Genomic DNA, 17,113 nt, shown 5'->3' on the forward strand with positions numbered 1-17,113 from the left:
ATATGCCCTGATCGTTGGCCCCCCCTGGACATTTGCACCCTTCTTTGTGCGTCCTGGACATTTGTGTCCCAATATATGTCTATTTATATTATATGTACTTTATTTTTAAAACACAAATGTAAGGTTAAAGTTAGGGAGGCTTAGCATATACAATATGGGGTTTTTTTTTGCTCAGTTATAGTTTGTTTGTTTGTTGCCCACTTATAGTAGGATGCAAATAACTGGGCCGCGAAAGAACCGGATGTGATATCCAGGAATGATAATGATTGGGATGGATGTGACCAGAACATAATCATCCAGAAAGTACCATTTTACCTATGGTACTTCTGTCTGTGGTACTTCTGCCTGACTATTTTTTTTATCTGACTGCTGTTTTTTATATGTGTTAATATGTTTTTATTTGTTTTAAATTATGTTTTTAATCGGTTTTAACCTGTTGTAAGCCGCCTTGAGTCCCTTCGGGGACTAAGGCGGGGTAAAAATAAAGTTATTATTATTATTCTGTGTTGCACCCAAGAGGTTCAAATTCCATCCAATCCAGTGCCTTCCCCGTTGTGCCTCTAATTCCACTCATCAATACCTCAATACTTCTAAGCCACATATTTTGGCCTAACGCCTGCACAGTAGTTCATTGGTGGAACATCTGCTTTGCCTGCAGAAAGGTCCTGGGCTCAATCCTGGATTCAGTCCCAGGCAGCACCTCCAGGTAAGCCTGGAAAGATCCCTGCCTGAAATCCCAGAGAGCCTCTGCTATTCAGTGTTGTCGGCACTGAGCTGCATGAAGCAACTCTCAACCCTGCAAGGCAGCATGTGCAAATCAGTGTTGCACTGATTTTAACTTTTGGTCTGAGAGGTCACAGGTCCAGTTCCAGGACAAGACAGTGTCCCAGCGCGGAAAGGGGGGCTTCAGCTGGATAGCTGAACACATGAGGTCTAGAACTGCCGTGTCTCCTTAAACATATTCCTGGGAAATTTTTCCCCCCCAGCCTGGTGAAATGTTGGAATGACCTGGAAGATCTGTTTAAAATCTCCAGGGTTGTGTTCAGTCAGCAGCTTGACATGTATCCCCAGAGGCTCCAGGCTTGAGGGTTGGGAGGCAGCCATAACAAAGTCCTAGGTTGTTTTTTTAAAAAATTGTTAGATGTTTTTAGAGCCTGCTGTTGTGTGGGCTTTCCAGTGCTCTCCCCATCCAGCTGATTGATTAGAGCAGCTCTTCCTCAGTATCAGATGCAATGTGGCACCAGGTGCTCCTTGAACACTGCCAGGGCCCAGGTTCAGACTTGTTCAAGGATTTCAGGTGGCAATGCTGACACCTGCATGTGGATCACTGCCACCAGCCAGAGTTGTTGGCATCCTTCAGTCTTGGAAGACCATGGTGTCACGCTCTGAATGGTGGTTCTGGAACAGAGTGTCCTCTCCAGTGCACGAAGCCTGGGTAAAGTAGGTATGGAGCAGGGGTGCTCAATAGGTGGATCGCGATCTACCGGTAGATCGCGAGGCAAAATGAGTAGAAACGCCGGGAGTAAGGCCCATTGTACTCAATGGGGCTTATTCCCAGGTAAGTTTGGCTAGGATTGCAGCCTCACAGCCTAATCCTAGGCATGTCTAGTCAGGAGTAAGTCCTGTTATACTCAGTGGGGCTCAAGGTACACCAACATACATTGTACACATAAATGTTATATGTTATGATGGCGCGAACATTGTAAAAAAAACTCTGGTAGATCTCCAGGTCTTGCTGGGTTTCAAAGTAGCTCTTGAGCCAAAAAAGTGTGAGCACCCCTGGTATGGAGGATAGGCTGTTACCCATGCAGCAAATCCCCCCTCTCCACGTCGCTGAAATGGTCCAATGGAAAGGCAGAAGCCAATATGGTTGGTTCCAGCGACGTCGCAGGAGTTGCCAGAACGTGACTGTGTTCAGCCACAAACAGCCTCAGGGATTCTGGCTCCGGATTTTGCCTCGAGGTTGACTCCTGAAGCCTTTTCCATAACTGAATGTAGCCACAAGGCAGTGGAGGTTTGGGATCAGAGTTTTCCTTCTCTCAGATGAGCTGCCTTCCCAAGCTGACGAGCCCCATCTACCCGGTGGCTGTTTAGTCGCCTCTTACGACAAGTACAGCCAAACTGAGGGCCTATTCTTATTCCCAGCCCCCAGGGGTAAGTGATTTGAAGAACGGGAGAGTACGGGCCAGTGATTTGAAGAACTTAAGATTGCTGCACATATTGTGGGGAAGGGCTAGGTTCAGATCAGGAAGCAAAAAGGTGCCCTGTAAGTGCTCAATGTAAGTGCTCAATGTTCCCACACCGCCCGTACTGGAGCCCTCAGGATTCATTGCTGCAGGCCGTTTTAACAGCTGTGGGTTCAGGTATTCTTCTGCATTCTGTATTCTTCTTCTAAACCCCGGGATTAGCCATCATGCAAAAGTGAGAGTCTCCCACGGAGGTAGTTGCAACTTGCCTCCACTCGGCTTTGGACTCCAGAACAGAGGCCTCCAGAACAGGGGCCTCCTGCAGCCTGCAGGCCAGATCCAGTGTCTCAAAATTACCTGGGTGCAGTGTGGTGCTGGCAAAGGCATTCTGTTCCCTGCCATAACTTCCCCTTCTCTTTGCAGCAGCTTGTGCCAGGCAGCTGCTCCCCCCGGGAAATCGGGGTGCAAAGCATGCTGGGGCGACAGGCAGCCGAAGCGGAACAGCAAGCCTTTGCCACTGCCACACCACACCCAGACAGGTGAGCTTGTGACACAGAGGGCTGTGGTTTGGAGACTGCTGGACTAGAAGGTGACAGTGATGGTGGGGTGACGTTGAACCCTGAGATATACATGCTGCTAAGGAGGTAATTCTTGGGCCAAGTCTCTTGACCTCTCTGCACATGTTTAATTGCACAACCATGTTTATTTGCCGTGCTACAAAAAGAGCAACACCACAGCTTTCCTTCTTTTCTCAAGAACCAGAGGAGGAAAAGGTTACGCGAGATTTTATTCTTCCCCATCGCACCTTTATATGCACTGATGAAGGCCTCGCGGATGACCACCAGCAGTCTCAGAATGAGCAAGAGACCCAGGGCAGCAGGTCTGGCAGCGAGCCTGCCCTGTTTGTGCAACCCTGCAACTGCTTCCTGGAGTCCTCAAAGCTGCCTCTGCAGATTTTCATCCCTTGCACTTGTTCAGCACTTAATCAGCTCAGGAGCAAATTCCTTGGATGGAGTGGGTTTCATTTATGAGGCGGGTGAGGGGAGGTTGCACCGTAGGTAGGCTGCCCTGGTGCGTGTCCACCCACATGTTGCTGCGGCCATTGAGTGCAGCGGTGGGGAGGAATTGTGCTGTCCCTGTTCTCTGTCAAGTTTAAAGCTGGCTTTACAGCCCCAAGTTGATCCCCAGACAGCTGCAGTCGATGGTTTTCCTTTGGGCTCCGCTAAGCCCTTGAAGAATTTGCTTTCTACTGGGAAGTCAGCACCGCAAGGCTGGCCAACGCCCCTTGGTCCACCCGTCCCAAATTGGCAGAATCTTAAATCAGAGTTACTGAATGTCCTTGTTAATCCCCTGAAAGTAATAGCATAATCCTCTTTGTGCAGTTGAAGTTAGGATGGTGGTGTTTTTTCGTTACCAAGCATGCACTTTCTGTTTTGGACAAGTCAAGTCAAGAACCTCGAAGAAGAATAAAGCCCTCCCTAAGGGAAACCTGGGCTTCTTACATTCAAGACCAGTTTTATGCACACTTTACTGGGCCAAGGTGTAGATCAGGAGGGGCCCCTCCTCCTCCATCCATTAATGTAGCTTTGGTAGCTCAGAAGGCTTTTAGTTATTTTCAAGGTGTTTGCCTTTTTCTGAAGAGCTTCCAGGCCATTGTCCTCCATGCTGAAATCCTATACACACTTACCTGGGAGTAAGTCCCACTGAACTCATAGGAATATATTTACTGAGAAGACATGCATAGGATTGTGGTGTCAGAAAATTGCAGGCCATAATTGTGTAGGCCTATAGCCAGGGAGACAGACCAGGGACAGACTGCACTTGCTCCTGGTGTGGAAGGGATTGTCACTCCTGAATCGGCCTTTTCAGCCACACTAGACGCTGTTCCAGAACCACCATTCAGAGCGCAATACCAGAGTCTTTCGAGACTGAATGTTGCCAACAGGATAATTGTGTAACTTCAGCCCTTGAACTGTGTCCCAGGTAAACTTGCCCAGCAGCAGCTAAGAACATTAGAGACGCCCTTCTCTAGGTATCTGTGAAGGTTAGGGACGTGGCAACTGGGCTTCTTCTGCAATTGTACCCCAATTGTGGAATTCTTTCTCAAGAAAGAGTCAACTTGTTACCTTTTAGACCAGTGATTTTCAACCTTTTTCATCTCACAGAACACTGAGAAGACGTTAAAATTGTGAAGGCACACCATGCATATTTTCACAACGCACACCACACTGCCAGCCAGGGGCTCCCATCCCACAATGGCCCTACTAATATATGACCCTACTCCTAACTCCCACGACATACCTCTGGACCATTTGCGGCACAGTGGTTGAAAATGGCTGTTGTAGACCAGGGATGCCCAAACCCCAGCCCTGGGGCCACTTGTGGCCCCCAAGGCCTCTCAATGTGGCCCTCAGGGAGCCCACAGTCTCCAATGAGCCTCTGGCCCTCCGCAGATTTGTTGGAGCCCACACTGGCCCGACACAACTGCTCTCAGTTTGAGGGCGACTGTTTGACCTCTTGCGTGAGCTGTGGGATGAAGGCTCCCTCCACTGCTTGCTGTTTCACATCTGTGATGCAGTAGCGGCAGCAAAGGAAAGGCTGGCCTTGCTTTGAGCAAGGCCTTTTATAGGCCTTGAGCTATTGCAAGACCTTCAGTCATTCGTATAAATTCATCGTTAATATATTAATTTATGTAAACTTATGTAAATTTATTCAAAGTTGAAATGTAAATTAATTCTTTTTTTCTCCGGCCCTCGACACAGTGTCAGAGAGATGCTGTGGCCCTCCTGCCAAAAACTTTTGGACACCCCTGTTGTAGACTAACACTTTCCAGCCAGCAGTACTAATGCTGCACACTATGGCAAGTAATACTTGGCCCTACTGCCACAGAGACCACATGGCACTGCCCTGCCTGACTCCTCCAGAAGTGGAGGAGACAGTGGTGTCCCAGTGGATAAGATGGGGTGGTGCAGCTGTCTGGACCTTTCCAGGGGTCATGGTTTGGGGACAGAGAAGGCAGTGCAAAGGCTAGCTATAAGATCAATAGCTTAGTCCTGTTTACAGCTGCTGACTCCTCAGTAGCGGTTGCTGATTCCTGACTCTCTGACCATGCTAAAGTGGTGGTATTAGCCAGGGTTTGCAAAACCGGCCCTCCTGCCGAAATGTTTGGACACCCCTGTGTTAACCATTAGATGCTGCTTTGTGCTCTTTCCTGACATTTTGTCCCTTTTTTTGCAAATGATGGTCATGTTACTTTGGTTCTTATTCATGAGTAGTTGTTAAGCTGCAACAAATGCCAGTTAACTCATTTCTGCCCAGCCCACAGGTGTGCACATTTGATCCCTGTAGAGTATATGTGACGTTGGACAGAAATGGCTTAAGGAAATTAGGACCCAATCCTATTCAATTTTCCAGTACCGATGCAGCTGCAATGGAACCCCGAGGTAAGGGAAAAAATGTTTCCTTACCTTGAGGAGGGTGAGTCTCACACCTCAGGGTGCAGCACATCCCTTTTGCTACAGCTTCATCAGTGCTGGAAAGTTGGATAGGATTGGGTCCTAAATCAGTAAATGTTGGCATTCTCTGGGGACTGTTGGGGTTGTGCATGCTCAAATTCCCCCAAATTTGAGTGGGAATTTGACTCTCACACAGAATACTAATTCCTAGACAGGACCTCACCTTTGGAGGCTGCCTCTTTCGTCACATATCTACCCCTCTTTTTACATAGTGTGGTTTCTGATCGCCCTCAAGATCCTCTTTGCCAGTTTTTGCTGCTTGCTGTTTCAGCCTTGCCCAGGAGGCAGAAGGAAGCACATCCCATAAATTACGACACCCTCTCAAGGCTAACACCCCAGAGTGTTGGCACTGGTCTCAGCTGCTGCCTTCCGTTCTTCCATATTGTAAAATTAGAATTATAGCCCTCCTCTGCTTTGTGGGAGTGTGACAAGGACAAATGCATTAAAAGTTTGCAAGTGTTCGGATGTCGCTGTAAAAGGAGCCTGGATCATGCCAGAGTTTGTGATGGAGGGTCGATGCACCCGCAAACATTTCAATCATGAGCTAATGCTCTGCCCCTTTGCTAAGTAGCGTTGGGTTCTTCCATTTCTCACCCACTATGACTGTATTTACCCTCTTTAAAACAAAACGCAGCACCGTGTTTCTTGATTGAAAATCGTCTCTGATGTTTAGTTAGAAGCCTGAGCAGAGTTGGCATGCTGGAGAGGACAAAATCCTTGCCTGGTTTGGGGGGGTGGGGATGGGGAAGGGGGAAATGGCCCCTGTGATCCAACCTCCGCTGCAGCCCGGCTGAAACGCAAATCATTGTAAATGTCAGCTACCCTGTGAAGGAAAGAGCCAAGCTGACACGAGTTCAGCTTTAATTAAGGTTGAAATATTGGAGCTGACTGTTGAGTCTTAGGCAAATTGGCTCAGCCTGTTATCATGAGGCATGAAAATTAACTACTCTAGAACTTGGTAAAAATAAACACATTTCCGTCACTGGAATGTTCCAGTGCAGAGCAGCAAATCTCATGCTTGTTGATAGCAAGAGGGCAGAGGTCAGCAATGCGGAGCGTGTGCAATCAGATGCCAGAGGGTGGGCCGACCACTCCGTCTCCAGAAGCCCCGAGGAAATCTGATGTAATTGGCGTGTGCCCGTGTTGGTTCCGCAAAACAGGAGATTTTAAAGAACAGTGGGCGATGCATTATTATTTCCAATTTTTTAAAAAAATTGGCATCCATGGGTGGACCGGTTTTCTGCATCAGTCATTCTTGGGTGCTCCTTGGTTCCAGCCCCCCACCCCACCCCACAGATACTGGATATCCATGGATACAGGAGTCCTTTTTAAAGTTTTTTTCAAGCAAAAATCAGTAAACAAAGAGGCTTCCCTACTTTTGCGCTGAAAAATTGTGCCGTTTGCAGGGCAGTCTTCTGTGCTCCTATAAGCCACTTCTAGGTTGTGCGACCCCTTCCTTTGGTTCTGGCTTGCCCCAGAACGCATCGAGCAACCTGGAAGTGGCACAAAAGACTGCCCTGCAGCCCTGCAAATCTTGCAAAGCAAAGGTAGGGAAGGTCATTTCTTTTGAGCATTTTCAAAAGTAGACCCCTGCAACCATGTCATCTGTGGATGCTTGTCCCACGGTTAAGGCCAATGCATTGTATCTGTAGGATTGGCTAGGATTGGAACCTTTATTGGCATTAAAAACAGCATCAACAACCCGTGCAAAAATACATACATGGCTAAGACAAATCCACACTTTAACAATTGTACAATAATAAGTAGTTAGAACAGAAACATAAACAATCCCAGCCTATTCAGCCACAGCGCAATCAGCAATCAGTATGGTTATGATTAAAACCCACCTCTCTGGAGCTCAGAACAGTGAGGACAAAAGAGACTACATTGACAAGTTTCTCCCTCTACTCCAGTGATAAGAAGGCACGAAGTATGCCCATGTCAGCCCAACCGCTGGCACGAAGAATGCCCACGTCAGCCCAACCGCTGACCTTCACAAGCATAGAATCAAGAAACTTCCGGCTTGGGGCTTGGTGTAAAAGACAAGAAAGAAATACGTTTCCACGTACTTCCACATACTTCATTCCACAGGGGCAGTCTTAGATTTAGGTATACCATTATACCAACCTGTCAACAGGGCTAAAGGGATGGCATTGCATCTTGCTAGCATAAAAGCACACTGTATTTGTAAAACAAAACAACAGATCAATGCTGACCTCAAGGTCAGTCCCCTCAGAGAAGTGACTGGTCAAGGGTTGCAGTTCTAGCAGCTGGTTTCTTGGGGCCCTGGAGAAGACTGCCTTGCTTGGTGTCTCCCAGGATTCTCCCAGCTTGCCCCATAGTGATGCATTACATGCTGCCACTGCCCCACCAGAACTGAGGGTTCAAAAGTTGACCTGGCCAAATGGGCCTTTGGTGGGTCAGTGCCCATTCTGACCAACCCCTGGTGACAGTAGGGCCAAGGCATCTAGGGGAGTTTTCCTGGGTGTTTTGGAGTGGGCCAACTACACATAGGAGAATGGCCTCCTTTGGCCTTGAAGTGGTCGCCAACAAGATCAGCAGCTGTATGTACATCTGATTAGGCTGTCATTTCCAGTGCGAACCTCCTCCAGTGTCGATAGTGCCTGTGTCGTTTATTTACGCTAATCGACTTCCGTCACAGGTGTGATGCTGGGATGTTGTGTATTGGTACTTGCGTGTGCGCCTGGCATTTGCTGACTGTATCTCTGTACAGTATGATGTTTCACAGTTGGAATTCTACTGTGGATGGATGGAATTTGTGCTCCTCACGGACCTTGTTTGGGACAGACATGCGGGGACTGGAAAACCATAACTATGGGTTTGAAGAGGAAAAATATCTCAAACTGGGTGGCATTAAAGTTGCAATGGCAACTTGTGACTTTTAGTCATCCGGAGGCCTTAGAAGGCCTTCGGAGGGTTGGGGAGGCATCTCTAGCTCTCAAAAGGCCCTCTGGACATGAGTGGAGCGCAGCTTACAGGGTGCCTGACTAGCGGATTTCATTATCCATGGATTTGGGCATCTGTGGGGATTCCAGGAACGGAATCCCCGCGGATGCCAAGGTCCAACTGTTACCAACTTCATTCACTGAAGTGTTACCAACACTGAAAACCCAACAATGCAAAACATGGATGGGTTTGGGATGCTGCTGCTAAGGTTGGCTCTGCGCTATGCGACGAGAACATCATGCAGTTCTCATGGTCTCAAATGCTTTGGGAATTTCTGGAGCATGCCAACAGCAATTGCTCCCTGGAAACCACAGGCGACGATGCTATAGCATTTTGGCTTCATTCTTAATTAAAACATCTCCTGCAGTCTGCAAAGGCATGCCCACAGAGATGAGGATGCAAAGCAACCCCTACAGGGGGCTCTTCTAATCCTCTCCTCCCCGTTCAGGGGCGCTGCTGTGGGGTCTGCTGACTAGACCATTCCAGGGCAGCTTGTAAACTTTGTGTTGTACTCTGTTGTTGGTTCTTCCCCACATGCCCTGAGACTCCCAGCACACTGGGGCCCTGAGTAAAGGTGGTTACCAGTAGTGATCCACAGGTGAGCCCAGGAGTTCCCAAAGTGTGCGTCACCATTATTTATTGTATGTATGCAATTTTTGTCCCTCTTTTCTTCCCAAAGGGCAGAAGTCATCAAAAGTGGCTTAGAAAAAAGTCATAAAACCATATTTAAGACAGCAACTGTTACCCTGCACATGCCCAATCTAATCTGATCTCAGAAACTAAGCAGGGTCAGGCCTGGTTAGTACTTGGATTGGAGACCGCCTGGGAATACCGGGTGCTGTCGGCTTATACCATAGTCTTTCGAGACTGAAAGTTGCCAACCATCTCCCTATACTGAACACTATCTCCCGATCTTGTCTGATCTCGGAAGCAAAGCAGAGTCAGGCCTGGTTAGTACTTGGATGGGAGACCACCTGGGAATACCGGGTGCTGTCTGCTTATACCATATTCTTTCAAGACTGAAGGTTGCCAACCATTACAATATACTGTTAACATATCCTTGAACATTAAGAACAACCTTTAAAAATTTACAATAAAACACAAAACCAGCAGCTGACACCTTTTCAGAAAGGGCCTTTTAGCCTCCCAAGTCTTTGATTGACTGTTGGAAAACCCATATCTGGACTGTAACATTTCAGACTGAATGACCCTCCGCGTAGAGAACTAGATGTCAGGCTAGAACATGTCTCCACATCCTGGTTTTCTGCGTGGAAGGGCTTTGAATGTAAAAGCATTTGGTGACAGGAGCCCCTGTCTACAATCAGAACCGATACAGCCCAGACACTATTTCTGCAGGAACTAATCACATTTCAACCTCACCACGATATAAGAGGTATAGGTTTGTCAAGCAGGTTGCATTCCATACCCTGGGATTTGTGACAGGGACCCCAATGATGCTACAATGGGGCATCAGGGATGGGGTACAGTAATGGCACACAACGGCCAACCCCTGCAAAATGAGGGAATCTCTTACCAAGCCAGAGTCTAGTGACAGAGGAATGGCGGCCCAGAAATTGCCAGTGGTTAACCTTTGCTGTTCATTTGTCTGAAACAAAATTCTGTGTGTGTGTGTGTGTGTGTGTGTGTTTTGCAAACTAGCAGCCCTAAAGAGGTGAACCATTTTAATTCCCATTTATATAGGTGGGAAACCAAGTTCTTTGTGATCTTGTGAGTCAAAGCCCTCTTTTTTCCTGACCAGATTAGCATCAGAGCCGTAACTAAAGTGGAGCTTGAAGGGCACATGCCCCAAGCACTATGTCAAGAAGAGAGCACATTACTCCCCCCCCCTGCCCTAGTTACAGAGGAGGTGCTGGTGGCTTCATGCCCCAGTTTCTTCTCCTGTGGAGTCTCCCCTTCAAACTGCCACACCCAGCGCCCCTCTTCCTGGGAGATCCTGGAAGTGACGTCAAGTGACCTGAGCCCTGGGGCATCCCGTTACAGCTCTGACTAGCACATTGCACCCTTTAACACCGAGGCTTTGAGCAAATCTGAGCTTTGTCAGGAAAAATATGTGCTGGAAGAATATATTTATGCAGCCTGCTACTTATTTGTTGCCATGCCATTGAGGAGATGATAGATTTATGTACCTGTTCTTTTAAACAAATAGATAAGTGCAGGCACACACACTCAGACTCTTTGAAGGACCAGATAAGAAATAAGCATCCTTGATGCCATTCATATTTATCATCCAGACCACAGCTACACGTTGTAATAAAATGGACTTTATCTCTAGGTGTAAAATCCAAGGTCACGAGAGAGCCATATTGGCACCAACACACAGCATGGCATCCTTGACAGCACAGAGGCACATGCTTCACCTGATATAGCCATCTTACTGACGCTAGAAAGTCTAGGTCTGGTCAGTACCTGGGAAACCATTGTCTGGAACTTCATCGTGGAAGACAGGCAGGATATAAACAGACTGTGCCAATATTTGCAAAACAGTCCCCTTCCGTGTGGTTCTCATGTGGTGTTGCTGCTAAATTCAGCCTAAGATGGAAGGTTCGGCTACAGGGAGTGTTCATCATGGAATCTGGAGTAGAATTTTTATTTTGGTGGGGAGTGACTGAAATCTTGGTCTTTTTGTTTGGCTTTTGGAGTGGGTGATGTCTGCACTGATGGGAGAGAAATTTGTTCTTTCAGCTATGTATTTTAAGGTCCAAGACCATCTAACTTTTTAGGGCCAGTGCAGCCCCAAGGTAAGGGAACAAATATTCCCTTACCGTGAGGAAGCTTCCATGACTGCCCCCCACCATCACGTGGCACAGCTGCATTAGTGCTGGACAGCTGGACAGGATTGAGCCCTTAGTTTTGTCAATGCTACTTATAATTTATGTCCTTTTGTTTAATGGCAGTGCTTCTCACACATTTAGCACCAGGAGGAACCCTCCTACAGAAGTGGTTCTCACACATTTAGTACTGTCTGCCTGCTACCTGCCTCCTCTGGAAGCACACCTGAGACAGCCTCAGCAGTGAAAACCGCTGTTTTAGATCTCTGGTGGAGCTCACAGATGAAGGGGAGGAAGGTGGCCTGGAGGGCAATGCAGGACCATTATGACTGCTGAAAATGATAATTAACAACCTAGACCTCAGGAGTCTAGCTTTCTCTCCCCCCCCCCCAGCTGTGATTTAGCCTTTTGCTGCTTTGCTCCAGAGGACAATAAATATTTATCAAACTTTTAGCACCGAGACACCCTTTTTAAAATGAGAATCTGTTGGGACCCACCAGAAGTGATGTCATAACCAGAAGTGACATAATCCAATAGGAATATTTTTAACAATCCTAGGCTGCAATCCTACCCACATTTACCCAGGAGTAAGTCCCATTTACTAACATTGTTAAAAGAATATACATAGTAGCTTGTTAAAAGTACAGGTCTGTAACATTTCCCCAAATGCAGTCACATACCATGGGAGCATCGAGTCTAATATATTAAAAATAAAATATTGAAATGAATGGGGACCCACCTGAAATTGGCTCGCGACCCACCTAGTGGGTCCCAACCCACAGTATGAGAAACACTGGTCTAATGTGATTTAAAAGGGAAAAAAAACTATGTTTATTCTCTTGTATGCCTCCTAGTTTGCTTTCAGAGGCAAGAAGAAATGTTTTTTAACTGAATAACTTAAAATATGATAAACCTGGTTGCCGAGAATCTGAACATGGCATTTTTGAAGAGCGTTATTGAGGGGTGGGTGGAACACAAGAGGCGCAGCTTGGCAAAGCTTCCCAAGATCAACTGAGTGAACACTGTGCATCTCAGTTCAGGATTATAGGGGATGAGTCTCCCTGTTCAGGGGCAAAAAAAACAGGCATGCAACTCTGGAACACTCCAGAATGCAACGACACCGAGGCTGGTCTAGCTCGGAGGCTGGAGGAGCCAGGAGGCTGGTTCCAGGAAGCCACACCGACAGTAAAATCCGTGGATGCTCACATCTTCTTCTTAAATGGTAGAGTGATCATTTATAGCTGCTGTTTGGCAAACTGGCATTTTTCCCACCTGCTGCTCATTTAGTGTGCCGATAACTAAAGTCACGTTTTGCTGTTCTGCCTTTTCTTCCCTTGCACTCCCAGGTCCAGCCTCGAATGACAAGGCCGATCCCAAAGCAGGAAGCATCCCCAAGGTGTCCGGGCTGGAGCGCAGTCAGGAGCTGAGCACTGACGTGCCCTTTGTGCTGCCCCTCCACAGCCCGCCGCCAGCCACCACTGTCGTGACTTCCAGCTCCTCCGCGCCCACGTCGAGTGCCCGGGCAAGCCCCCTGTTGAAGAAGGAGTCCTTGATCCCAGCACCAGCCCCGCCAAGGCTCACCCCTCAGCCACAGCCGCGGCCACAGTCGCAACCTCAGCCTCGTCCGCAGTCACAGCCTCAGCTGTTGCCGGACCCTCGGACGCAGCCCCCAAGCCACATCCCCCCTCCTATCAATTATCAAGTCCATCACCAGGTGGCTCACAACGGACTCAATAATATCAGGTGGGTTAGAGCCAGGCACTGCTTTGGGGAGCCATCCAGTGAGCGTCCCAATTGAAGTCTGCAGAATTGTATCCAGTTCGCTCTGAAAGCCCTCTGGGTTTTGCAAGCGATCCTGTTAGATACATGACTGGAGTTGGGGTTGTGACCTCCCAGAGAGGTTTGGTGGGCCCTGCCAGTTGAAGAAATATTCTAGCTGAAATGCCACATTGCCTCATCAATTGATGAGTCACATGACTAGATTGACATGCTGGGGATGTAGGCTGAATGGAGTTTAGAACATAAGAACAGCCCCACTGGATCAGGCCATAGGCCCATCTAATCTAGCTTCCTGTATCTATGCTATCTTCCTGTAGCATAGTTTGTCCTATGGTGGAGTAGTCTGCAAGGCGGACCTTCCCACAGAATCATCAGACAGCCATAATAGCAAGAAGACTGCTTAAGGTGCCATGCGCAAAGCACGACACTGGGAAATTGTAGCCGGTGATGTGATGACAACATTGCCAACTGCTTCTGGGAGGCCCATTTTAGGCTGTTTGGAAGAAGGGGCAGGCCCACCTTGCACTCGCACTCCCTTCACCCATCAGCCCTTAAACATGCTGTGATCTAGGCTGTGGCAGCAGATGATCCACTCGTTGTGGGGCCCCCTCAAAGTGCAGGGCCCAATTTGACAACGTCAGCCACATCGTCTTAAGGTAGTCAGCATACACTTAACTTGGAGCCCAACCCACGTTCACCACAACTCACTTTGAATGTGAATTTGAATGGCAAGCCACAAGGGTGGTGAAATGGTCCAAATTCTTCGCTGCTTCATTGAACCCCCTGTATTTTCAGCACATCAGTTTGGCTCTGAACTTGAAGAGCAAGAAATAGAGGAAGGCCCAAATCATTGTGTTCACACTGGTTCACACTGGAGGTGATCTAACTCCAGAATCAGAAAGCAGGGGCTTGTAGTGTTCTTAAGCCAATATATGTCCAGAACAGAGTGCAGGGTATAGCAGGAGACGCTCGTCTGACAAGGTGGATTTCAGAGATGATGAAGAGGAAGAAGCCTGTTGGTATCTTATGTGAAAGAAAATCTGGTAGCCAAATGTTGAATGTCCTGAAGGTAGTGCTACTCTAGTTTCAACTGAGAATGCTCCAAGGGATGTCTGCTGGCAGCCCTAATAGATAAGTGAAAAAAGCATTGGTAGCTTTTGTTTTGTTTTTCCTGGGATGCTTTCCCAAATAGTAAACAGTGAACCCTCCTTATTCGTGGAGTTGGCATCCGTGGATGTGGGTGCAGAGTCCGTGGCTAAGGGCCTCACAGGACCTGCCAGATGTGACCAGAAGTGCCTTCCGATCGCATCCTAGAGGTCCTTGATGCCCTCCCCAAGGATTCAATTATCTGCAGAAATCAGTATCTGTGGTGTGTCTAGGAACAAATAGCTGTAGTTCTTGTACATCATGTTATTATGGAACTGCTCTTTTTCTAATGATGCGCTGTCTCTCTCTCTCTCTCTCTCGCTCTCACTCTCTCTCTCCCCCCCTTCTTGCATCTTTTTATTTCCACAGCAGAAGCAGCAGTGCCAGCAGTGCAACGAGCGTTAGTCTCCCCAAGCACCTTCCCCTCTCCCCCCAGATCCCTCCCCATCATTCCTCCGGCCCAGCGCTGCCCCTCTCCATCTCTAACCTCGCCGCCTCGCATTTCCCTCTCAGATCGCAGTCCCAACACCAGCACCATCCGGCCATGTTTGCGACCCCTCCTACACTGCCACCTCCTCCAGCGTTACCCACCAACAGCCTTGTGATCCCAGGTCACCCTGCAGGTAGGTGCTGCCATCCTCCTGGGTTTTCAGAACTGAGTTTGAATTAGCTTTTCATGCAACCACTGTAATGCAGTGGTTCTCAAACCTGCCTTGGTCACAACAACCCCGCAGCCTCTTCTACCCCACTCAGCTGGGCACTGCCACCTTGGATCTTGCAAAATCTTGCAAGATCCAAAATGACGGCACCCAGTCTTGTGAGATCCAAGATGAATTTGGGCACTGCCTTCTTGTATCTCATAAGATTTTTCAAGATCTAAGTTGCTGGTGCCTGAACATGTAGTATGGACCATCAGGGACATCCCGTGTTCCCTTGTGAGTGTGCCGTGACGACCTAAGGCATAGCGACACTCTCTTTGGGAACCCCTGCTGTGAATAGATAAGGAAAGGTGATAATGATAAGATTGAGGTGAATAGATAAGGAAAGGTGAAATTAATTTACAAACCCCTCCCAATCTTTCAAAAACATTGGGGACATTTTGGTAACCAGTAAGCTAGGCTGGACCTAATCTGTCTGATATTATTCTCTTTGTATCTGGGTCCCCTCCCTCTTATTAGCTCAAGAAAGCTGTAAGATGGAACTGAAATCAGAGAATTCTTAGTCTCCCAAATGTCAGAGGGCCAGGAGGAAAATCCTTTGGCTGCCATTTTAAATTGGGCATTTGTGTTTGATCTATAGGAGGCTACAAGAAAAAATAATGGAGCTAGAAAGGGAGAAAACCCCATTGGGCCAGATGCAATTAGCAGGGGAAGTTCTCAAGTGGAGCCTAGTTCAGCAGATAGAGATTTTTTCCCTTTGTGCTTCCATTCTAGACATTTTGCAGTGCAAAGGATGTTGCGTGTATTTTTTTGAACCCTCCCTTTTTTCCTCTGCAGCACGATCAGTTCCTGATCCTTGTCATGTCATCATGCAGTGCGCTTCTTGGTTGCTGCCCCGTATTTTCTTATTTATTTTGCTGTGTGAATGCTTTATGAACTTTTTCTTGTTGTTGTTGAAAAGCGGCATATAAATAGTTGCCGAAGGCGTTATCATTGGAGCTTGGGGGGAACAGGGAAGCGAGCAGCAAGACCCCACAAGGCAAGCGGTACTAGTTGTTACAAGAGAGGTAGGGCAGTGGCATAGGTAGGAGAGCACAGGGAACATGGCCTCAGGTACCACACCTTGAAGAGACAATTCTACTTTTGTACAATTCTGCTTTTGTCAAGCCCGTGGTTTCTTCCCAAAGGCATCTCAAATGCTTCAGATGAACCAGCTTGGTCAGTACCATCCCATACAAAGGTAGGGTTAGGGCTGGGATAAGAGGTTTATCCTGTATAACATGGGGTTTGTTTCCCAGTTATAGTCCTTTGGTACCTTGAAGAGGTCGTAAAGACCTCTGAAAGACACTTCCAGTTTTTGCCAAAAACTGCAAGTCCTGTCAAAGATGACATGTGGCGGGTGTTAAAAATTGGGGGTGTGGGGGGTGTTTAAAAAGTTTATGCCCCCAGGTGCCTTAGCTGTGCCACTGAGGCAGGGGAGAACGTGACACAAGCGTGCTGTTTTTGACAGCCGTCCCATGTCACGTGTAGCTCCATCCTTTATGCAGGGGATGGACAGAGTGGATAGGGAGATGCTCTTTACACTCTCACATAATACCAGAACCAGGGGACATCCACTAAAATTGAGTGTTGGGCGGGTTAGGACAGACAAAAGAAAATATTTCTTTACTCAGCGCGTGGTCGGTCTGTGGAACTCCTTGCCACAGGATGTGGTGCTGGCGTCTAGCCTAGACGCCTTTAAAAGGGGATTGGACGAGTTTCTGGAGGAAAAATCCATTATGGGGTACAAGCCATGATGTGTATGCGCAACCTCCTGATTTTAGGAATGGGTTAAGTCAGAATGCCAGATGTAGGGGAGAGCACCAGGACGAGGTCTCTTGTTATCTGGTGTGCTCCCTGGGGCATTTGGTGGGCCGCTGTGAGATACAGGAAGCTGGACTAGATGGGCCTATGGCCTGATCCAGTGGGGCTGTTCTTATGTTCTTATGTTCTTATCCTTGGCACTGGGTACCTGGTTTCTTAATTAAAATATTTGAGGATTCCCTGCCAAAAAAAAGTCTCACTGTTTGCCG

The 17,113-nt window shown here is 47.8% G+C and overlaps 1 protein-coding gene across 16 annotated transcripts in view; it reads left to right on the forward strand.

The window, feature by feature from the left end:
• Window positions 1-17,113, forward strand: part of FBRSL1 (fibrosin like 1) — an 863,567-nt gene that overhangs the window by 805,511 nt on the left and 40,943 nt on the right. For 15 of the 16 annotated variants that reach the window (XM_066609681.1, XM_066609673.1, XM_066609675.1 and 12 more), the window contains 2 exons: window positions 12,804-13,200; window positions 14,752-15,005. In XM_066609681.1, the coding sequence (XP_066465778.1) occupies window positions 12,804-13,200; window positions 14,752-15,005 (651 nt within the window). The remainder of the gene's footprint in view (window positions 1-12,803; window positions 13,201-14,751; window positions 15,006-17,113) is intronic. The other variant, XM_066609674.1, reaches the window with a different exon arrangement.

This window comes from Tiliqua scincoides, chromosome 14 (genome assembly GCF_035046505.1).
Source record: "Tiliqua scincoides isolate rTilSci1 chromosome 14, rTilSci1.hap2, whole genome shotgun sequence".
Classification (NCBI taxonomy): Eukaryota; Metazoa; Chordata; class Lepidosauria; order Squamata; family Scincidae; genus Tiliqua; species Tiliqua scincoides.